Source organism: Hypanus sabinus, chromosome 16, assembly GCF_030144855.1.
Source record: "Hypanus sabinus isolate sHypSab1 chromosome 16, sHypSab1.hap1, whole genome shotgun sequence".
Classification (NCBI taxonomy): domain Eukaryota; kingdom Metazoa; phylum Chordata; class Chondrichthyes; order Myliobatiformes; family Dasyatidae; genus Hypanus; species Hypanus sabinus.
This window is the reverse complement of record NC_082721.1, coordinates 37762419-37787769: the sequence shown is the minus strand read 5'-3', so window position 1 is coordinate 37787769 and position 25351 is coordinate 37762419. Positions and strand designations below refer to the sequence as shown.

Here is a 25351-nt window from a genome sequence, read left to right as displayed (position 1 = left end):
GGCTTCACTAATTTGTTTTTCGCCTCATATATATCAGGACATAGGAGAGAAGTTGCTATTTTTATCTCAAGCAAGCTAAATTTTGAAAAAGTATTTGAAATGGGAGATAAAGAGGACAGATATATTCTGGTACAGGGGAATATAGACGGAAATTCAGTTAGTCTATTGAATATATATGCACCCCCAGGAAGTGATATTAGTTTCTTCCAGAATATCACTAATATTATGGTATCAGAAACAGAAAGTCTCCTGATATGTGGGGGAGACTTAAATTTACAATTACAACCAAAGTTAGACTCTTCCAACAGAAAAACCTATGAAACAAAATCCTTACATAAGAAAGTTAATATACTTTGTGAGGATGTTAGTCTAATTGATATATGGAGGGACCTTTTCCCCGACAGAAGGGATTACACTCATTATTCTGCCCCCCATTCTGTATATACAATAATATACTATTTCATAACATTTGGAAAAGACAAAGACAAAATAAACACCTGTGGAATTGGGACAATGGATGTAAGTGACCATATACCTATATATTTATCTGTTGATTTTGACCTACAACCAAAGAATAATATTTGGAAACTAAATTCAAGTCTACTCAATGATCCCTACTTTAAGGAACAGATTAAAAAAGAAATTAGTCTTTACTTAGAATTGAATGATAATGGAGAGGTTTCACCTCTCATTCTATAGGATACTCTGAAGGCTGTTTTAAGAGAGAAAATTATAGTGATATCTTCATATAAGAAAAAAAATAAGGAATAAAACATTAGAGGAATTACAAAACAGACTGAAGGAACTAGAAAAAGAAGACAAATTGAATTTGGCACAGGATACATTAGAGGAAATGTAAAAATTAAGAATGAAATTAATAGTTTTGCTATGCAAGAAATCAGGAAAAATTAAATGCTTCTGAAGCAGAGAAATTATGAAGGTGAATCGAAGTGTATGAAAATACTAGCGTGGAAACTGAAAAAAAAAAGGATAGCAGAAAATAGAATTCATAGAATTAGGAATCCAAGAACAAAAATGATAAAAAAAAAAATATGCTAAGTCAAATTCAAAAAGCTTTTGAAGGGTTTTACAAAACTCTATATTCCAAAGTTCCGGGGGAAGCATAACCCAAATTGACACCTTCTTGAATTCTCTGGAGTTACTCACTTTAAACAAAGAACAAAATAGAACGATGACTGCTGACATAACTGAAGTTGAACTAAAAGCTGCAATTAGTAGGCTTAAATTAAGCCAGTCACCGGGATCAGATGGGTATACAGCAGAGTGGTACAAACAATTTTAAAATGAGTTAATTCTTGTTTTACTCCCACACTGAACTGGGCTCTAAAAAAGGCACAAATGCCACCCAGTTGGAAGGAAGCGATAATCTCAGCTATACCGAAAGAAGGCAAGGATAAAATGGAATGTGAGTCATTTAGACCAATATCCGTTCTTAATGTAGATTTTAGATTATTTACCTCCATCATGGCCAAACGATTAGAAGAGTTTCTACCCATACTGATACGTAACGATCAGGCAGGTTTTATACAACACCAAACACAAGACAATATACGAAGGACACTTCACATTATGGATCATATACAAAAAGATAAAATCGAAGCAATAGTAATAAGTGTGGATGCTGAAAAGGCATTTGATTTGGTTAATTGGAATTTTCTTTACAAAGTTTTACATAGATTTGGTTCCCATGGCACAATTATTAAAACTATACAGACACTATATGACAACCCTACTGCTAGGATTAAAATCAATGGATATTTATCAAATTGTCTTACCCTAGAAAGGGGCACGAGACAGGGTTGTGCATGGTCACCGCTACTCTTCGCATTGTATCTGGAACCATTAGCTCAATACATCAGACAAAATTAAGATATCAGGGGAATTACTATTAAAGGGACAGAGCATAAATTGGCCTATTACGCGGATGACATTTTGATCTATCTAGGGCAACCAACATACTCTTTACCTAAATTGATGCAATTCTTTGAACAATATGGTCAATTATCAGGATACAAGATCAATATAGATAAAACCCAGTTACTTTCATATAACTGTAGCCCATCAAGAGAAATGGAAAGTAGATATCCCTGGGCATGGCAGAGTCTTTCAAATATTTGGGCATCATTATGCCAAAAGATTTGACAGAAGTATCAGAATGCAATTATCAGCCTATATATTAAACAATTAAGGAAAATATAATAAGGTGGAACCTAATTCCTATTTTCAGTCTCAGTTCAAGGATTGAATATATTAATATGAATATACTGCCCAGACTATTATATCTCTTTCAGATCCTACCAATAGAGATTAATCAAAATCAATTCAATGAATGGAACATGTTATCAAGATATACTTAGCAAGGTAAAAGGCCTAGAGTTTGTCTGAAAACTTTGCAATTAGCCAAGGAAAATGGGGGGGGGGGGGGGGATGGGACCCACCTTCTCTTAGAGATTATTATTTTGCAGCATAGTTGAGAGCTGTGATATGTTAGTGCAACCCATCATATGACACTCGACGGAAAAACACTGAGGAGGGGATATTTCCCATCCCCATACAGGCAATTTTGGCTGATAACCCACAAAGGTACATAAATACTATTGATAACCCATGCGTGAAATGGATTTTTAAAATATGGAAAACTATTATAAAAGAATATAAACTAGAGGGAGATATTGTAATTCTTAAATGGTGTGCATATGACTTGGAATTTACGCTGAATAAACTGGATGCTAGATTTAAGGACTGGACAGCTAAAGGAATAACAGTTCTTTGCAACATAATGAAAGAAGGAACACTATTCAGTTTTCAAATGCTTAAAGAGGAACACTTATTAGAAAAACAAGCCTTTTATCGGTATTTACAGATGCGACAATATGTTAATAGGACGGTTAAAAATGTAACCAAGGCAAGTACATGTTTGATAGAGTTATTTAGAAAAGCATACAATTCAGATTACGGTAGTAAATCATTTCAAACGTATATAAAGGTTTGTCAAATCTTAAAGCACATTCAACTTCATACATTAAACCAAAATAGGAGAAGGAAGGAGGGATAATTATATCTGAGGAAGAATGGACAATAATATGGAGGTATCAACGGAAGTGTACCAGTTCACAGAAGTGGAGTAAGTTCAAATGGAAAGACTTGATAAGATATTTTATTACACCCTCTCAGAAATCCCATTATGATAGTAATATTATCTGCTGGTGGCTGGTAAAAAGACTCCTACTAGGAAATAGTTATCACAGGAGAGCCCAACCTTAAATGCATGGATGGAAATTACAATGGACATTTACAAAATGGAGAAGGTAACAGCATCTGTTAATCATAAGTTGGAACAATTTGATTCATACTGGGAAAAATGGTTTAACTACCTAACACCTCATAGGCCTGATTTTATCCTCACAAATCACTGAATATGTTGTAATAAAAAAGATCACTCCCTACTTGTACATAGTTTTCTCCTTTCGCTTGTTCTTTCTTTCCTCTCTTTTCTGTAAGTGTATACCTCAGATAAATGAGACTAGGTGAAAGTAAGTGTTCGGCACGGACTAGAAGGGCCGAGATGGCCTGTTTCTGTGCTGTAATTGTTATATGGTTATAAATATTATGTGGAGATTTGCAGCAGATGTGACTTAAGATATACATGTACAATGTCTGAAATACATCTTCTGGAAATGTTTGTTTGATGATGAAAAGAAAGCTCTATAAACTTTGATAGTGGAAAGAACATAGAAATGAAAACCAAGCTCGGCATTTTAAATAATTTGAATTCTTCATTTGAGCTTAGAAGTATGTCAATTGAAGACCTTGTGAAAGAAAAATATACATCACTAAATTCTGCAATAAGATTAAAAATATCTGCATATCAAACAATCTAAGAAAGATTGCGGAGGTTTTAACTACTACCTTTGCCCCCCACATTTACAGAGATTATTTAGTGAATGTCCAACTGATATAATGTCCATGTTTCCTAAATTAAATTTAATTAACTTAACATAGTACATCATGAGGACCTTTCAGAATTGAAAGACGAGAAGATGATTTCATTAGGAGTCTTGATGCAGTGATTTGATATGTCACCGAAGACAAATTTCTACAGATGTGTTGTGGAGAGCATTCTGACTGGTTGCACAACTGCCTTGCATTGAGGCTCTAATGCAGAAGATCAGTAAAAGACACAGGTTTGTAGACTCAACAAGCTCCATCATGGGCACAAGCCTCCCAAACATCGAGGACAGCCTTCAAAAGGCAGTACCTCAAGAAAGTGGCAACCATCATTAAAGAGCCTCAACATCCAGGACCTACCCTCTTCTCATTACTGCCATCAGGGTGGAGCCCGAGGACGCACACTCAACGTTTTTGGAGCAGCTTCTTCCCCTCTGCCATCAGAGTTCTGAATGGTTTATGATCACCACCTCACTATTTTCCTCTCCTTTGGCACTATCTTTATACATTTCACACAGTAACTTGCAGTAACTTTGTATTTCACTGTACTGCCACTGCAAAACTAATCTCATGCCATGCAGTATGTCAATGATAATAAACCTGATCCTGATAAATCAACAAAATAATCATAAGGGAACTTTCTTGAGAATAATGAGCGATTTAAAAAAAGGGTTACCTTGCAAAATGTATCCATCCGGGAACCTAACACGCAGTAGTGTGTAGTTATATTTCTTCAGCTCCCGCTGCTCGTCTCTCTCTCTCATGGCTTTGGTTCTTAGCATGGATGTCTTTTCAACAGCTTCTGTTCTATAAAACAATGAAGGTTTGCACAGGTATTGCATCATTCAGAGGAGCACTAGTATCAAGGAGATTCACTTCAGTCACTAAGCTAAATTTTTCCATTTCCTTACAGGACGCAGCCATTCAGCCCAGTAAGGTTATGACGACTCTCACAGAAATCCTATCGTTCTAATTATTTCCCAGTATTCTACCAGCTCTCAGATACCCATCAACCCCCTCCCCCCCCCCACAACCTAATTCTACTGATGCTTGCCTATGTGAGGGCTAGCTTGTAGCAGCCAATTAAGATACCAACCAGAACAAGTTAGAGACATGGGAGGTAAATTGAGCTCTGAGGAAAACTCTTAACAAGCTTCGATAAAAAAACAGAGCCAGAGACAGAGCTCTGTCTATTTAAACTTACATGTGACTTTACATGTTGTTAAAAATCAACATTAAAAAAAGGGAAATAAATAAAATAATTTAAAACAGTGAAAAAAACCTTTGCTGTACCTTTTGTTCCTAATCCCCAAGCCAATGATTCCTTTCAGATGAATAACATTCCTGATTCTATGCCAATTCTGACACAGAAGCAGCAATTCTCTGGTTTAATCCCAGGGAACCCTTGCAAGGCTGGGTTCTGCTATTGCTCAACAGCACAACATATGGGGAAAACAGAGGAGCACCTGTTATGCAGCAAGCCCAAGACTTGGACTTTCTTCCATTGGATTGAATGAACACAGGGGTAATGCTGCCATTGCCTGTGTATGACATCCAAAAGAGTTCTCTTGCATGGTCCTGACTGCACTTTACATACCAACAGAGGCTGATGTAAAGCAGGCACTCAAGGTACAGCGTGCAGCCACCAGCAAACAAGGAACAGATTCTGCACACACCTTTGAAATCATTTTTGGGGATTCAACGAGGTTTCTTTGAAGCCATCTCTGCCCAATTATCATCAACCTGTCACCTGCAGCACCAGAGGGCCCAACACACGACCACTGCTACACTGTCATAAGGAATGTCTACTATTCGATCCCTAGACCACATTTTGGGAAATCTGATCATTTGGTTGTCCTCCGCATACAGGCAGAGGCAAAAGAGCAAGGCTCCAGAAGCAACGACAACAAAGAGGTGGTTACGAGAGGCTGAGGAGCAGCTACAGGTTGTTTTGAGTCAGGGACTGGGTCAATTTCAAGGACTCAAGAGGATCTGAATGAAAACATCAAAGTTGTTGAGGACTTTATAAAATATGTCCCCACAAAATCATCCAGAGTCTTCCCCAACTAGAAGCCCTACATGAACCGCAGAATCTGCAATCTGCTGAGGGCCAAATCAGAGGCATTCAGGTCTAGCGACCAAGTAAAATATAAGAGGTGTAGATACGATCTCCAGAAAGCCATCTTACATGCTAAGTGGCAATTTCAAATGCTAGACAGCTGTGGCAGGGCTTGAATGTTATCACCTCCAACTAAGTGACAACGATTTTCACTCCCAGATAAACTCAAGCCTTAATACTCACGTTGACCATTAAAACACGGAGGCACCTTCACAAAACTCCTACAGCGCTCTATGGCCGTGTGACTTCAGTCTCTGAGGCCAAATGTGAGAGCATCCTGCAGGAGGGTGAATGCACGGAAAGCATCCGGCCTGATGGGGTACCTAGCTAAGTCCTAAAGACCTTTGCTAACCGACTGGCTGGAATGTTCACTGAGATCTTTAAATTCTCACTTTGGCAGTCCGAAGTACCCACCTGCTTCAAGCAGGCTAAAGTCATACTGACACCCAAAAAGAATGGGGTAACCTGCCTTAATAACTATTGTCCAGTAGCACTTACTGTGATGAAGTGCTTTCCATGATTGGTAATGGCTAGAATTAATTCCTGCCTGAGCAAGGCCTGGACCACCAATGGGGTGGTTACGTGTCCAAAGGGGGGCATTAGGGGAAAGGGGAAATACAAGTCCTTGGGGGGGTGGTAAGCAGCACCCTAACTTGATGGTGACACCTGACCAACCGTTAGTAGAGCAGGCACTTCCAACAAAAAAAAATGAATTGTAACCCCCTGGGTCGCCTCAGGCTCACTCAGTTCATTTCGTCTAGGGGGAGCAGCCTTCGGCCCCGCCAAACTGGGTAATCAGCTGGTGTGGATGCTGTGTGATGTCCCCGCCTCGCTCAAAAACAGACAGTACACCATATGTGATTAAATGAGTACAATTTATAAAGGTTACTATAACTAAGTGATTAATAATGATACAGTATATATGAAGAGAAAAAATAAAGAAAAGGCGCCAAACTTATCAAAGTCCAAACCACTTCGTGCACAACCGTTGGAGCTCAATTACTGAAGTCTTCTGGCCACCATTCGATCCCCTCCAAACTCCTCGACTCGCAGCTTAGGACCATCCGAAGTGGTCAACCAAGCACATCTAGCTTCATCTCCTCTCCTCGGAGTACCTCCTGGCCTTGGACCCCCCCCCCCACTTGGGGTCCGTTCCTCGCCCAGCTTACAGCATCGCGTCCTCTCTCTCTCAACCCCTTGCGCCGATCTCCCCAAAAACCCGCCAACAATAGCTTACAGGCTCAGAAGAAAGAACATTAATCCCAATTGGTTTACAAAGGAATAGAATTCTCATTATCAGTAAATTTTAACACAAACAAGCTTCCAGCACTCTCTCGCAACAAAGAAGCATTCCTGCTTTTAACAAAACAAAGAAGCCATTTTGATTACATACACAGTAACAAAGAAAAAAGAAGAAACCCCCTTTACACAGGAAGATCCATAGCTCTGCAGATGGTGAGCACTCATTGTCACAACGTGTCTGAAACTTGGCAATCTCATCCAACCTTGCCAACCAGACAGACATTATTGGGGATGCATAAATTAGCAAATTGGGTGGCCAACATTTCTTGACTTGCGGCACGGAACAAGTGCTGAAAGATTACTATTGCCCACTGTATCATAAGTGCTTACAGTTGTTCTTAAAGTGGATGCCAGTATTTTAAAATCAACTCCTCCACAGCTCGTGTTATTGACCAAATGAGTGAAGTGAATGCCATATGTAGTTTATCAAAAATGGAAAAGTTTATGGAGAGATCCTCTTTTGTAAACAAAATTAAAACAAATATCAGAGAAACAATCTATGACAAACTGAAGATGCATATTGAAGATAAAAGTATTTCGAATAGGAACATGATTTCTTATACAACAGATGGAGCACAATATATGTTAGGTTGCCATGCTGGTTTAGTGATATTTATGAAAAAAGAAATTCCAAGTCTGTTTGCAATCCATTGTGTAATTCACTGTCAATATTTCACATTAAGAGCCTCAGCCACTGACTTTTTTTCAAGTATGACTCTGCTGTCAACAAAACTGAAGCTCATCCATTCATTAATGGAATATTTTACCAGTTACGCTAAGATAACAATGAAGAGTTTGAACACTTGCTTCTTCACACAGAAGTGCACTGACCGTTGCTTAAAACATTCCTTTGATCTTTTCGACACTGGTTGAATTGAGAAGAGTTGCAGTGGCAGCCCTGAAGTGGTGCTTGCTGATGCTATAGCACCAGCAGAAATTACAATAGCACCACCAAGAAATTAAGTGAAATTTGACATACAAATTGCAGCTGCTTTCTCTGTATAGTTTTGAATACAGCTTGTTTCTCCAGTTGATCTAGTGAAACAGCACCCCCAATTACCATAGCACCCATACAGCAATAAAATTATAAACTCTGTACGGTTCTAACGTCAGATCCACTCTAAACTTCTGCTATTCATTGTCAATGTCTTGCCATTGCCAATGTCTTAGATCAGTTAAGGTGGTGATGTCACTCGCGCGAGAGACTGAAACTATACATACATTGTGCAGGATCCAGGCCCAGATCCATGGTCTTACGAGACTGACAGATCTCTTCTCTCTATATATATCACACACGCACACACACACTTTTACAAGCCAGCGTGGGCCTGACACGTGCATTATTTTGGCTGGCATGAAAAATGGATCGATTTTTAGTGAGAAAACAACCTCATCAGTGGTGTCTCAGCCTGAGCCTGTCTTAATTGACAGTGACATGCTTTAAAGCCTTTGCTGCCTCAACTTGCACCAATTAATTCAACTCTTGCTAAAAACCATCAAGCTCAAGGATTACATTGATATCGAAGCTGCTGTACAGCGTACAGGTACTGTATAGGCTCAGCTTAAAGATAAATAAAAATTTAAAGCAGAATCAATTCCCCATGTTAGCATATGGTAGACATGTTTTTATACTATGAGGATGCCAGACAGTATATTGTGCCTTCTATGGGCTTTGGCAAGTGTGAAGGTGCTTTAGGGAGTTGCTGGGCTAAAATAGGTTGGGAAACACTGATTTACAGCAATTTATTTTGTGACTTTAAAATAAGTTTCCTCCAATTCTTTAGTGGATTTATTATGACTACCACTTCTACCTCCATGGGTAAACGCCTTCATGCATATTCTACTGAACACTTAGTAATTTTGAAAAAAGCTATATTAATTCACCTCTCAACCTTTCCTTTAGTTCTTGCATCTAGCGCAGTTCACGAAGCTTTTCAAGCTCTCATATCCAACACATCCAATATCGCCTCTGCACCTTTTATTGAAATCAAAGGCTACAGAAAGCCTAATTATCCCCAGCATAGTAGAGATAAGCAGATATCGTTTTTCCCATTACTAGCCAACAGATAACTCTAGAAATAGTATTAGCTGACGACAAGCACAGAAATTGCAAAACGCTGTGAGAAAAAAAGGTACACTTATGTCATTCATTTCACATCACTGATGAACAACTTTGAAGAATAGAGAACAGAGTGTAAGTTTTCTTACAAAGTCCCGCAAGTAACATCTGGTTGTTTTGATTCTTGTCTTGGTTATCAGAAGCAGCTTTTATCAGAATTAAAGCAGAGATTTTTTTTAGCCAATGAATAACCCTCACTAATTTGTAAACAGCAGTGGGGTCCAGTGGGATATGAAAGATCTAAAACTCACAATGAAGTATTAACCTCATTTCATTGTTGTGTTCTGTAGAACAGTAAAAAAAATTCCTATTGTTTGATAGTAATGCATTCATATTATGTGCCTTTTTATTTTATGGTCTCATAAAAATTTGCACCAATTTAAGGAATGTACTTCTCATCCTCTCGTCTAACTATGACACATTTTCATATTATAAAACAATAAAAAACACCACCTGATCCCATACTGAATAACAGTAATTGAAGGCTAATTAAGTCTCCAAAATTACAGCAATACACTTAGAAATGAGAATGTGAATTACAATTGATTTATGGAGCATTATGTAGTTTATTGACCAAGAAATCAAGAATATGAAGGCAGAGTTTACAAATTACACACCAACACATTCACAATTCTCTGTGCAGAAAAGCTGTTACTAACAATTAAGAAATACACTATAGCATAGGAGGATGATTTTTCACTGCACTCTGCAACAGGAACATACACAGTACATTTTTATGAACATTTTTTTTAAAACAGCATTTTTTTTTACCAGAATGATCAGAATTGCAGTTTATTCAATGCACTTAGTCAAAATGAGATGGCTTCAAGCTCAGCACAATAGAGCAACCTGGTAGCTTGCTGTAGTTTAAACAGTATAGAGTTGAGCTATTCAGGCATGTACAAAAGATGCAAAGCACAATATGAGCAAACAAGAGGAAATTTGCAGATGATGGAAATTCAAACAACAACACACACAAAATGCTGGTGGAACACAGCAGGCCAGGCAGCATCTATAGGGAGAATCGCTGTCGACGTTTCTCCCTATAGATGCTGCCTGGCCTGCTGCGTTCCACCAGCATTTTGTGTATGTTGTTGAATGCACAATATGATTTGGTTTGATGGTCTGAAGTTCAGGTCTTGCCCATCAAAACAGTTGTAGAAATAGAAACGTAGAACACAGAAAACCTACAGCACAATACAGGCCCTTCGGCCCACAAAGATGTGCCAAACATGTCCTTACCTGAGAAATTACCTAGAGTTACCCATAGCCCTCTATTTTTCTAACCCCCTTATACCAGTCCAGGAGTCTCTTAAAAGGCCCTTTCGTATCCGCCTCCACCAACGTCACCGGCAGCCCAACTTCCAAGCACCTTAAAACTGTGCCCTCTTGTGCTAGCCATTTCAGTACTCAGAAAAAGCCTCTGACTATCCACATGATCAATGCCTCTCACCATCTTATACACCTCTATCAGGTCACCTCTCAACCTCCGTCGTTCCAAGGAAAAAGGCCGAGTTCATTCAAACTACTCTCATAAGGCATGCTCCCCAATCGATGCAACATCCTTGTAATTCTCCTCTGCACCCTTTCTATGGTTTCCACATCCTTCCTGTAGTGAGGCGACCAGAAATGAGCACAGTACTCCAAGTGGGGTTTGACCAGCTGCAACATTACCTCACAGCTCCTAATCTCAATCCCACGACTGATAAAGGCCAATGCACTGTATGCTTTCTTAACCACAGAGTCAACCTGCGCAGCAGCTTTGAATGACCTACGGACTCGGACCACAAGATCCCTCTGATACTCCACGCTGCCAAGAGTCTTACCATTAATACTATGTTCTGTCATCATATTTGACCTACCAAAATGGACCACCTCACACTTATCTGGGTTGAACTCTATTTACCACTTCTCAGCCCAGTTTGGTATCCTAACAATGTCCTGCTGTAACCTCTGACAACCCTCCACACGATCCACAACACCTCCAACCTTTGTATCATCAGCAAATTTACTAACCCATCCCTCCACTTCTTCATCCAGGTCATTTCTAAAAATCACAAAGAGTAGGGGTCTCAGATCAGATCCCTGAGGCACACCACTGGTCACCGACCTCCATGCAGAATATGACCTGTCTACAACCACTCTTCGCCTTCTGTGGGCAAACCAGTTCTGGATCCACAAAGCAATGTTCCCTTGGATCCCATGCCTCCTTACTTTCTCAATAAGCCTTGCATGGGATACCTTATCAAATTTCTTGCTGAAATCTATATACACTACATCTACTGCTCTACCATCAATGTGTTCAGTCACAACCTCAAAAACTTCAATCAGGCTCATAAGGCATGACCTGCCTTTCACAAAGCCATGCTGACTATTCCTAATCATATTATGCCTCTCCAAATGTTCATAAATCCTGCCTCTCAGGAACTTCTCCATCAACTTACCAACCACTGAAGAAAGACTCACTGGTCTATAATTTCCTGGGCTATCTCTACTCCCTTTCTTGAATAAGGGAACAACATCCACAACCCTCCAATCCTCTGGAACCTCTCTCGTCCCCATTGATGATGCAAAGATCATCACCAGAGGCTCAGCAATCTCCTCCCTCGCCTCCCACATCTTGTCCGGTCCTGGTGACTTATCCACCTTGATGCTTTCCAAAAGCTCCTGCACATCCTCTTTCTTAATATCTACATGCTCAAGCTTTTCAGTCTTCTGTAAGTCATCCCTACATTCGTTAAGATACTTTTCTGTAGTGAATACTGAAACAAAGTACTCATTAAGTACCTCTGCTATCTCCTCCTGTTCCATAAACTCTTTTCCACTGTCACACTTGATTGGTCCTATTCTATCACGTCTTATCCTCTTGCTATTAAAATATAAACACAAGAGATTCTGCAGATGCTGGAAATCCAGAATAACACACACAAAACGCAGGAGGATCTCAATAGGTTAGGCAACATCTATGAAGAGGAATAAATAGTTGATGTTTTGGGCTGAGACCTTTCATCAGTATCCTCCAGCATTTTATGTATGTTATTCCAGTCCTTAATGTATATCTGCTCTTCATAATTAAATTAGAGAATTTAACCCCAACAGCATTGATAGGTGAATTAAGTCTTACCTCAACTGTTGTTCGCGTTTAATTTCTTCAGCTGTCAGATTATAGAAGTCATTGGGTAATTCAAATTTAGCTGCCTGGGGTGAAGGTTGAAAAACTCTGATCTGTCGATCCAGCTGTGCTCTAACTGGCTCAGCATTTAAAAGTTCATCTTTATATTGTCTGAGTTCTTCGTATGTAACAAGAAAATCCTCATTGAACACATAAAACTCTTCATTCTCTGTGGATTAAAAATATTGTTAAAGGTTGCTTAAGTTAGAAAGTAAAAAGTGAATCATATACAACAATGAAATGCTTCTTCCCGGCGTCGCTGATCCTAACATAAAGTAGATTCTCTCATATCTCAAACCTGAATGTTTGGATCAACTCCAGAATAGAGCTGAAGACATAAACCACAGGAAAATGTGCTACAGAAGGACTTGCAGATCGAGGGAATGGGCAAAAAATGTCAGCTGGAATATAGTGTAAGAAAGTGTTCATGGTCATGCATTTTGGTAGAAGGAATAAAGGTGTTGACCATTTTCTAGATGAGAAGAAAATTCAAAAATCAGGAGGTGCAAAGAGTCTTGAGAGTTCTTGTGCAGGATTTCCTAAAGATTAACTTCCTAGTTAAGTTGGTGGGAAGAAAGGCAACACAGTATTAGCATTCATTTTGAAAGGACTAGAATATAAGAATAAGGATGTCATGCTGAGGCTTTAAAAGGTATTGTCCAATTGTGGTCTGAACTATTGTGATCAATTTTGGGCCTCTTATCTAAAAGATATGCTGGCATTGGGGAGGGTCCAGATGAAGTTCACCAGAATGATTCCAGGAACGGAAGTATTAACACACGAGGAGCATTTGATGGCACTGGGCCTGTACTCACTGGAATTTAAAATAATGAAGAGGTATCTCACTGAAACCTAATCAAATACTGAAAGGGCTAGATAGGTGGATGTTTCCTACAGTGGGCAAGTCCAGCACCAGACAGCAGAGCCTCTGATTAGAGGGATGTCCATTTGGAACTGAGATGAGAAGGAATTTCTTTAGCCGGAGGGCAGTGAGTCTGTGGAATTAATTGCCACAAATGGCTGTGAAAATCAAGTCATTGAGTATATTTAAAGTGGAGGTTGATAGGTTCTGATTAGTCAGAGTATCAAAAAGGTTATGGGAGAAAGCAAGAGAACAGGGTTGAGAGGGATAATAAATTCTGTTTCTATGTCTTATGGTCTTATAAAATGTACAAATTCTTATGAGATTTGATAGGATTGTCAAAAAGCTGATACTTTTCTGAGCTGGGAAATCTAGAATCACTAAGTTATGGTTCAACCATTCAGAATAGAGATATGAATATATTTCTTCACACAGCAGATAATGAATCTTCACTCTTCTCTACCAAGAGTGTTGTGGAGACTTAGTCCTAGAGTATATTCAAAGCTGAAATCAATAGTCATTTTAGATAGTGGGAAAACCAGGTGACTTGAGTTAGTACAGGACAGTGGTGCCAAGGCAAAAATATCAGCTGTGATGTTACTGAATGGTAGAGCAGATGTGAAGAACCGAACAGGCTGCTCCCAATTCTATTCCTTCTGAATAATCAATAGTTACTGAAAATTCACTGTTACCTTGCCCAGGTACCTGCAACGTTTTTCTTTCAAATCCAATTGACTGTAAAAATTCATGTGTTCCTTCTAGTTCAGATATTCTTTCCTTGTTTGAGAAGAGGAAATAAAATTTATAGAACAGAATATTCAATCTATTTGACAGTTCAAAAGCATAACTCATCTATCAGAATGTACAACATTTTTTGGAAAACAAAACCATAAAACATACTGTAAGAGCTCAATTAGGTCATTCAGCCCGTTGAGTCTCTCCTCCATTCAATTATGGTTGAGTTATTATCCCTCTCAACCACATTTTCCTGCCTTCTCCCCACACCTATAAGTGCTTACTAATCAAGAACCTAATCAACCTCCACTTCAAATATACACAATGACTTGGCCTCCACAACTGTCCATGGCATTGAATTCCATAGTTTCACCACCCTCTGCCTAAAGAAATCACTCATGTCTATTCTAAAGGGCACCTTTGTACTCTGAGTGTGCTTTCTGACGCTAGACTCTTTCCACTATTGGAAATATCCCCTCCACATTCACTGTCTGGGCCTTTCAATATTGGATAGGTTTCAATAAGATTGCCCTTCATTCTTCTAAAATCCAGCGAGTACAGGGCCAGAGCCATCAAACACTCTTTGTATGTTAACCCTTTCATTCCAGGATCATTCTCTTTAAAAAAAAATGTATCACCAAATCAACATTATTTAATGGTCCCAAAGATCCCCTAAAGGACACAAATATCCAATGATCAGAACAGCTAAGCAAAATGTTCCAGAAAAGAATACAATGACAGTGGCAACAGCTCTCAACAGGTCTAGTCATTATGAAGCAGTTATTAACAAACATAATACAGTTCCAAGGCCTTTACTGAAATCAGTACTAGGCACAAGTGAATCCTACTTCTAATGTATGCTATCTTCTCATCAAGCCCAACAGGTATTAGGGAGATTGATCTCCATTGTTCAAGAGCTGAACTGTGGTATTCAATCCACACTCAGGTGTGGATGGAAAGACACAGAATGAGAGGAACCTTATTAAATAAGAACAATTTCATCCACAGCTCTCAAATGAGGCTCTATTACTTCATTGAAAAGGGGATGCAGGCATATTAGTTAATATGCGAATGACACTTCCTTTAATGAGCATAAATAAAGCCAAAGATGTTCTTCCTCGATTCAATATGCTTTAAAAGCCTTGCTATCAAAACTGGACACCTAGGAGACATGTGGATTCAATAACTTGTTTGTTGAAGCTACAGGGGAAATGGGAACATTCATACAAGCAAGATTGGTGCTTTTACTCAGATTGAAATTATATCACTCAATAGTTCCAAGTATTTGACATTAATATCTGCCTACGATGATAAATATTTTCTTTCTTTACATTTCAGATCTCCTGTACCTAGAAAGCTATGCATGTGGATATCAATGCCTGTAGTGAGGATGCCCCTACAAGATTGTGAAAGAGGTTGCTTTATTCCCATATCAGGTACAAAATGGCTAAATGTGGCGTGAAATTGAACTCTTCCCATTTACCAGGATGAGTGCAGTTCCATCAGTAAAAATCTGAACATCATAATGAACAAATTTTCCAGTTGACTGGTACTGTATCCACTACCCCAAAACATTCATTTGCTCCACTGCCTGTATAAACTGCAACCATCTACAAAATAAACTGAAATTGCTTGGCTAATGCAATTCAAATGCACCCCTGAAACATTTGATCACTGCACCAAGGCAACCAAAGGCTTCACACGTTGAACAGCATCCCCTGCAGGTTCAATACCCAGCTGTGTACCAACCCAACTTATTCATACATTGCTAATCCTTTATTGTAATTAGAATAACACCCTAATAACTTTACATGGTTCTCCCGTTGCAGGAACTCCTAACCATTCATACACACAACTCATTACCACCAAAAGGACATGAGCAATTAACACACCTTTGGCAGTTTTGCTTTTCTTCTATAAAGATAATAAATAAAATGTTTGTTGATGATTGATAGCAGACTGAAAATTGTAAGTGGAGCAGCTGGGATGAATTTCAACACATACAAACAAGCTGGATGAACTCAGCAGGTTGGGCAGAATCCTTTGAGTGCTCATTTCAACTGATGCTGCCCAACCTGCTGAGTTCATCCAGCTTGTTTGTATGTGTTGATCTGACAACAGCATCTGCAGTGCACTTTCTGTTTAGGATGAATTTCTCCTGCTGTATGTGGAGAGAATTTCTCCTGCTGTATGTGGAGGCAATTTTTAACTTTGCTTTTGAAATGTCTTGTAGCATCTGGACATGTGTAGCTTAATTAGAGAGCAGATTAGTTCTGAAGTGCATCTGAGATGACAGTGATAGCAATAATGTGGTTAATATGGCCAATTTCAGCCATTTCTTCATGCAGTGAATTGAATTGACAGAAAGTTGGCTTATAATTATGGGGACCTCAAGAAGATGCCTAGTAGGATTACTCACAGTTGTTTTGACTGAAAATGGCTGCAAATGCTTCAGCCTCATCTTTGGCACTCATCCTGGAGAGTGGAAACTCCTTGAAAACAATTGGCTGCTTAATTATCCAACACATCCATGACTATGTGTAGAAAATGTAGACCGTCAATCTGATCCATTGGTTGTGGGCTCATGTACTTTATTACATGCTGTCTTTACTATATAATGTGCAGGCGCTCTTGTGCTGCAGCTCCAACATGCTGCTACCTTGTCTTTAAGGTATGCTTGGTTTAGTTCTAAGGCAACAGAATGTGCCTGGTCAAGTGATTACAGATTATTCTAGATAAAGTATATACTTTTGCTAATACAAACTTACAGATGCCTAATTCTCTATTTTTACATCTGCTACCAGTTCAGACCATTCAATATAACATTTCACAAAACACAGTGAAGAGTGTCCTTGGTGAATACAAGGGTCTCCATCTTCACTAGAACTGTGTGGCTGTCATTCCCACCAATGCTACCAAAGATGAATGTACTTGCAATAGGCAGATCAAAAAGGAGGTTTATTCTATACCATGGTTCACTCAACATCTGCTAGGAACAATCAAAGTTCAAAGTAAAATTTAGTATCAAAGTGCATATATGTCACTATACACAACCCTGAGATTCATTTTCTTGCGGGCATACACAGCAAATCCAAGAAATAGAATTAATGAAGGGCCGCAAACCAAAGGATGGACAAACTAATGTGCAAAATACACCAAACTGTAACAATACAAAGCAAAAAAAAAACAAACAATAAATATCGAGAACACAAGATGAATAGTCCTTGAAAATGACTCAACGGGTTGTGGTAACAACTCTGTGATGAGGCAAGTTGAGTGAAATTATCCCCATGAGATCAAGAGCCTGATGATTGAAGTGTAATAACTATTCTTGAACATGGTGGTATGGTTCCTGAGGCCCCTGTATCATCTTCTCACTCCTGCAGCAGCGAGAAGAAAACATGGCCGGGATGGTAGGGGTCCTTGATGAAGGATGCTAGTTTCCTGTGACAGTGCTCTGCCGAGATGTGCTCAATGATGGGGAGGGCTTTACCCATGATGGACTGGGCTGTATCCACTACATTTTATAGGATTTTCCATTCAAAGGCTTTGGTGTTTCCACACCAGGCCATGATGTAACCAGTCAATATACTTCTATAGAAGTTTGTTACAGTTTTAAATGTCATGCCAAATCTTTGCAAACTCCGAAGAAAGTAGAGCTGCTGCCATGCTTTCTTCATAATCGCACTTACATGCTGGGTCCAGGACAGATCCTCCGAAATGATAACACCGAGGAATTTAAGGTTGCTGACCCTCTCCACCTGTGATTCCTCCAATGAGGTCTGGCTCACAGACCTCCAGTTTCCTTCTCATGAAGTCAATAATCCTCCTTGCTGACAGTCAGTGAGAGGTTGTGACACCACTCAGCCAGATTTTTAATCTCCATCCTATATGCTGATTCATCACCCACCACATTTGATTCAGCCAACGACAGTGGTGTTATGCCCCAAACACACAGTCATAAATATAAACCAAGTAGTGCGGGGGGGGGGGGGGGCCAAGCACACAGCCTTATGGTACACCTGTGCAGATGAAGACTGTGGAGGAGATTTCCCCTCCCCCCCCAATTCAAACTGACTGGGGTCTGCAACTGGTAAATTGAAAATCCAATTTGTGAAGAGTTCCCAATTAAATGGCATCTGCTATTGCTTGTTGTGACATTAGGTAACTGGAAACAGATCCAAGTTGCTTCTCAGGCAGGAGTTAACGTATTTCTTTACCAAACTCTCAAAGCACTTCATCACAGTGGATGAAGGTGTTACTAGATGATACTCTTTGAGGCAGATTACCACATTCTTCTTAGGTATAATTGAAAACTGTTTGTGTTCAGTGTTTAAACAGCTTTTTTGGTGGTGATTCAACCAACTCTGACTTGGTGGTAGCCTCTCTCCTGAAATTAACTTCTTTCAGTTGCCAGACCACCAGATTCCTACCATCCTCCTGGCTGATATATAGTCTCTGAAAAATAAAACTGAAGACCTTAGAGCAGGATTGCTGTACCAGAGAAACTCCTGTGTACTTTGCATTAGAGACAAGGCTCACCCTTAGAGCTCCAGACATAGCGTTTCAGCCCAAAGGCTTCATCCCCCATGCACAGACCGAATAGCAGCACCAGGTGAAGGCAGAGGTGGTGGTGGTTGCTTTATGATTAACTCATTGTGGTGCACAAAGTGTCTTAGTCCTGCTCTCTTGACCTGCAAAATCTTACAGTCCAGTGTTTTCCATTCTATCTGCTGAGCGAGTTTTTCACCATTATCCTGGTTGCAGCGTACATTTCACCCTCAGCTCACATTAGGCTGGCACTGGAGGAGCTGAGCACCATGATCAAATGTCCCTGATGTCTTCCTGATCATTGCTGGGGACTTCAACCAAACCAGCTCAAAAAAGTCTCTGATCAACTATCACAAGTATACCACGTGTGGAATTAGCAGAGCCAACACACTTGACCACTTTGACAACACCATCAAGAATGCTTACCATGCCACCCCATGGAAGCTCTTTAGCAAGTCCAATCACCTAGCTGTACTTCAAATCCTGGTATACAGCAAGAGACTAAGAACTGGAGCACCTATAGTGAGGACTGCAAAAGCATGGTAAAGGGAGACAAAAATCTGCTTAAGGACTGCTTTGAATTGGTAGACTGGACCATATTCAGGAACATCTTTGGATCTGAGTGAATATGCCACTGTTGTCACCGACTTCATCAAGACCTGTGTGGAAGAGTATGTGCCCTTGAGAACATACTGGGCACATCCACACCAGAGATCATGAACGAACAAGAAGATCATCAGTCAGCTGAGGGCTAGATTTGTGGCATTAAAGACTAGTGATCCAGGACACTTTAAGATGTCTAGGTATAAACTACAGAAGCTATATTAAAAGCAAAAATGCATTTCCATGTTAAGTTAGAGACAAAATCAAACACACATCAGCTAGGACTTGCAGGCCATTACTTTCTAGAAGGCAAAACCTAACATAATACATGGCTGCAACGTTTCACACCCTGATGAGCTCAACACCTTTTTGGATGCTTTAAAGGGGAGAATAAAACTCCATCTGTATGAAGCCCAATGGCATCTGGGAATCCTGTGATAAATATCTGAAAGTCTGATGTCAGGACTTCTTTCAAGAAGGTGAAACCTCACAAGGCATCAATAGACAATAGACAATAGGTGCAGAAGTAGACCATTCGGCCCCTCGAGTCTGCACCGCCATTCTGAGATCATGGCTGATCATGATCTATTAATACCCAGTCCCTGCCTTGTCCCCATATCCCTTGATTCCCCTATCCATCAGATATCTATCCAGCTCCTTCTTGAAAGCATCCAGAGAATTGGCCTCCACCGTCTTCCGAGGCAGTGCATTCCACACCTCCACAACTCTCTGGGAGAAGAAGCTCTTCCTCAACTCTGTTTTAAATAACTGACCTCTTATTCTCAATCCATGCCCTCGGGTACTGGACTCTCCCAACATCTGGAACATATTTCCTGCCTCAATCCTATCAAATCCTTTAATTATCTTAAACGTTTCAATCAGATCCCCTCTCAATCTCCTCAATTCCAGCGTGTACAAGCCCAATCTCTCCAATCTCTCCAATCTCTCTGCGTAAGACAGCCCTGCCATCCCAGGAATCAACCTAGTGAATCTACGCTGCACTTCCTCAATTGCCAGAATGTCCTTCCTTAAACCTGGAGACCAAAACTGTACACAATATTCCAGGTGTGGTCTCACCAGGGCCCTGTACAAATGCAAAAGGACATCCTTGCTCTTGTATTCAATTCCCCTTGTAACAAAGGCCAACATTCCATTTGCCCTCTTTACTGCCTGTTGCACTTGCTCATTCACCTTCATTGACTGGTGAACTAGGACTCCTAGGTCTCTTTGCATTTCTCCCTTACCTAACTCGGCACCGTTCAGACAATACTCTGCCCTCTTGTTCCTGCTTCCAAAGTGGATAACTTCACATTTATTCACATTGAATGACATCTGCCAAGTATCTGCCCACTCACTCAGCCTATCCAAGTCTCCCTGTATTCTCCCTGATACTCCCTGTATCAAGCTGCGAAGGTAAGGCTAGTAGGGCACTGAAAACCCATGCCAATCAGCTGGCTAGATAGTTCCAAGGACATCTTGAACCTTTCATTTTTCCAATCATATGCTCCAACCTGTTTCAAAAGTGCATCAGTAATACCAGTGCCCAAGAGCAGAATGAGCTGCTTCAATGATCAACAGTACTCAGATCTACAGTGATGAAGTGCTTTTAGAGATTGGTCATGGCTAGAATTAATTCCTGCTTGAACAAGGACCTGGAGTGCTGCAATTTGCCTACTAGCACAATAGGTGTACAGCAAAGCAATCTTACTGGCTCTCCACTCTGCTTTGAAGCACCTGAACAATAACTACATCAGAATGATGTTTATCAAGAACAGCTCAACATACATTATCATTCCTTCAGTACTAATGAACAAGTTTGAAACCTGGTCGTCTGTAGCCCTCTCGGCAACTCAATCCTAGACTTCTTGATCAAAAGACCACAGTCAGTGCAATTCAACACAACATCTTCTCCACACAGATACACCTCAAGAATACGTGCTTAGCCCAATTCTCTATTCTCTCAACACTCATTACTGTCTGGCTAGGAACAGCTCAAATACCGTCAACAAATATGCAGATGATATAACTTGTTGGCAGAATTTCAGATGGTGACAAGGAGGCATGCAGGAGTGTTATAGATTGGCTGGTTAAATTGTCTCACAACAACAACCTTCACTTAAAGACAGAAAGACCAAAGAATTAATTGTGGACTTGAGGAAGAAGAAAGTCAGGAGAACACACAGCAATTCTCATCAAGGAATTGACAGTGGTGTCAAGAGTTTTGAAGACCCATTCTGGGTCCAACATACTTATGCAATTATGAAAAGTACAGGCCAGCTGCTATATCTCATTAGGAGTGTACAGAGATTTGGTACGTTACTAAAGACCGTAGCAAGTTTCTACAGGGAAATCATTCCGACTGGTTGCATTACTACCTGGTATGGAGTCACCAATGCACAGAATCAAAAAAAGCTGAACAATGTTGTAAATCCTCCCAGCTCCATTATAGGCATCAGCCATCCTTCCATCAAGGAATCTTCAAACAGCAATGAATCAGTAAGGAGACATCCAGAACTTCCACCACCCAGGACATGCCCTCCTCAGCACTTAAGTTACAGAGAAAGGTTGAACAAGTTAGGTCTCTATTCATTGGAGCGTAGAAGGTTGCGGGGGGATTTGATCGAGGTATTTAAAATTTTGAGAGGGATAGATAGAGTTGACGTGAATAGGCTGTTTCCATTGAGAGTAGGGGAGATTCAAACGAGAGGACATGATTTGAGAGTTAGGGGGCAGAAGTTTAAGGGAAACACGAGGGGGTATTTCTTTACTCAGAGAGTGATAGCTGTGTGGAATGAGCTTCCTGTAGAAGTAGTAGAGGCCAGTTCAGTTGTGTCATTTAAAGTAAAATTGGATAGGTATATGGAGAGGAAAGGAGTGAAGGGTTATGGGCTGAGTGCGGGTAGGTGGGACTAGGTGAGATTAAGAGTTCGGCACGGACTAGGAGGGCCGAGATGGCCTGTTTCCGTGCTGTGATTGTTATATGGTTATTGCTACCTTCAGGAGCCTGAAGATGCACACTCAGCATTTTAGGAACAGCTTCTTCCCCTCATCCGTCAGGTTTCTGAATGGACAATGAACCATGTATACTACAGTTTTGCTCTTCTTGCACATTTTCTTTCTAAAATATACTCCAACAATAATTGTAGTAATTTTTATGTATTGCACTGTACTGCTGCAGCAAAATTTCAGAATATTGTCAGTGATAATAAACCTGATTCCAATTCAGTTTATATCCATTACCAGGTTATATTGCACCCTTATAGGTTTTCTTACATACAGGGGTACTGTCTCCTCCACCAAGTTATGACAGTAGGACAAACACACACATAAACATACCCAAGATTTTATTTAAGAAAAAAGTCAATGCAGTTGGCTAGATGCTGTTACTAAGACACTATGTCTTTGGAAATGGGTCTTCATTCAGATTTGTGACTTAACAGGACAATTATTTAAATAGAAAATTTATTTAAAGAGGTTCCAGATATGTACAGGTGCTTGTTATTGTACATTGATCCAATCTTTTCTTTCACAAGAGCCAGCAACTATTGATTATTTAATATGATACATTAAAGTCCACAACTTGGCTGAAAATAGTGCTCTAAATCAAGTGCAAAAGAGAAGAAATAAAATTAATCGGAGCATTTACCTGAAAGACTTTGTTCTGCAACTTGATCTTTCTGTACTTTTCTTCACTGGGGTTATTGCACATGTTATCAATGTATCTGTCGTTTAAAATAAAGTTAATGTAATGTACAGGATGATAGTTGGTTTAATTCTACAATTTAAAGAAATAAAATAAAATTGTAACAGAAGCTGAAACACTGGAAACATTGATGATGTCAAAGGGACAAAAGGCCAGTTAATATTTTAATTTAAGTGATGGGAAAGAGGAAGCAAGAGCAGGTATGACCAGAGGGTATACCTGTCTACCAAATGGGGATTATACTGATCAGCTCTGTTGCACCAAATAGGAAAAACTGAAAGGCTGAAGGTGAAGTAACAGACAATGAAATATGTTAAACTGTTTGATAGGACGGACCTGGAAATATCCATTTGCAGCCAATACTGTAACTAGTATCCATAAATTGCATGGCAGAATTCATAGGAACATGGAGGAAGAATAGGTTACAGGGAAAATTAATGAAGGAAAAATAAAGGAGTGTTTGTGAGCCAGTAAAGACTCAATGGACCAAATTACCATCTTCTCTATTGTAAAAGCTTCTGAAGAACACAGAATGAAACAGCACAAAAACAGTCCCTTCAGCCCACTACAGTCTGTACCAAATGTCAACTACCCACTTGCACTAATCATACACCAACACATTTTGCCCATACTCTCATCAACTCTCTTCATTCTACCACTCATCTTTGATACAATTTACAGTGAGAACATCCAGAGGAAACTGAGGCAGTGAAAAAATATACACATTCCAGAAACAGCACCTGACTCAGAAATTCACCTGGATTTTAAGTCCTGCCAGGTAGCATTTCCACTAGTCCCCACATATTGTGTCTAAAAATGACCCATTAGGTCACTTCAATAAAATTTACTTGTCTGGAGTCTGTTAAAATGCAAAGCAATTAAGAAAATAGACACATCAGACACATCTAGACCAACATGAATGAGAAAGAAACTGTTTTGGGGTTGGATGAAGTAACCTCTGCCTTAAAAGTAATCTATGCATTGCCTTCCACAGCCATCTGTGACAATCTTCATCCACTTTATCTTTAGTAGCTGAAAAAAAATTCTGTATCCCCTTTTATATTATTTTATTATTATTAAATTATTTCATTGTTTTCCAAATACCCAAGCAGTATGCATGGGTATTTTTGAAAATGCTTTCAATGAAGTTGGCACTAAGCTCTGTATATTTTAGGCCACATCATTCACTCTCATCTACCACTGCAATATCCACCCCCCTCTCACCTGTAACCCCCACCCCACCAACATCCCTCCTAACATCTCTCGTGAAGTATCAGAGTAAGCCAGAGACCCGACAAATGACCATGGTCTTACTCAGCTAGAGGCTTCCTGCCATTTACCTCTCCAAATAGCATAGAAGAATTTCAACAGTGCTTGCTCACTGAATGCCAATCCATACAAAAGCCAGGAAATTCTAGTTGCTGGTAATGCAAGACTCCTTGAACCATCACCTTTTGACAAGATTGCCAGCAGTCACTTCCATGCTAATAAATTTAGTAGTTTCTTACACTCAAGGTCATACCATTAGTCACATAAACAATATATTTGGTTGAGAGCCATGGATAAGCTGTTAGCACTTCTGCAAGCTTTAATTTCATCATTAGCACAAGATCTATAAAGGCAAACATACATGATAGAAGTTACATTTAGAAGTCTTGCATTAATAAATTATTCAATTGGGGAGAAATAAACATAATTTACTTACTTGCCGAGAGTTTCACAAGCCATCTTTATTTTTTCTCTGTCCTTGTTGAATGTATGAATCATCATTATAGAGGCTCGTATCGGATCATCAGCAAATTTCTAGATTGGAAAGATGTGTGATCCAATCAGAAAGAATATCATAATATTTTTCACTTTAATAATCTGCAACTTCTCAAAACATTTATTTTATTCTTAAACTGAGAATGAATATGGGAATGGACACCAAACAAGAGCAAAATTAAGATAGGTTACTGGACATCCAATGTAAAAGATAGTCAGATGTGCAGTGCTTCTGAGAATACATGAAAAACTACTGGGCTTAGATTTGCATTTGTACAGCAGTTGCTCAAGAAAACAGAATGTAACAAAAAAAGTATTCTCCTTCCCACTCTAAAAGTATGATCTCCTGAAATTGACTTCTTTCAGGTGCCAATCTGCATCTAGTACATCATCCAAATGATTCCCATATTCATACACAAACTTGACAACAAGCATCAGAACAATATTCAAAG

The 25351-nt window shown here is 39.6% G+C and overlaps 1 protein-coding gene across 2 annotated transcripts in view; it reads right to left on the bottom strand.

Annotated features, from left to right (window-relative positions):
* Nucleotides 1-25351, bottom strand: part of ubxn6 (UBX domain protein 6) — a 60248-nt gene that overhangs the window by 9201 nt on the left and 25696 nt on the right. For both annotated transcript variants that reach the window (XM_059991599.1, XM_059991600.1), the window contains 5 exons: nt 24841-24938; nt 23079-23154; nt 14236-14320; nt 12634-12850; nt 4646-4776 (listed from right to left, as the gene is read on the bottom strand). In XM_059991599.1, coding sequence (XP_059847582.1) covers nt 4646-4776; nt 12634-12850; nt 14236-14320; nt 23079-23154; nt 24841-24938 — 607 coding nt within the window. The remainder of the gene's footprint in view (nt 1-4645; nt 4777-12633; nt 12851-14235; nt 14321-23078; nt 23155-24840; nt 24939-25351) is intronic.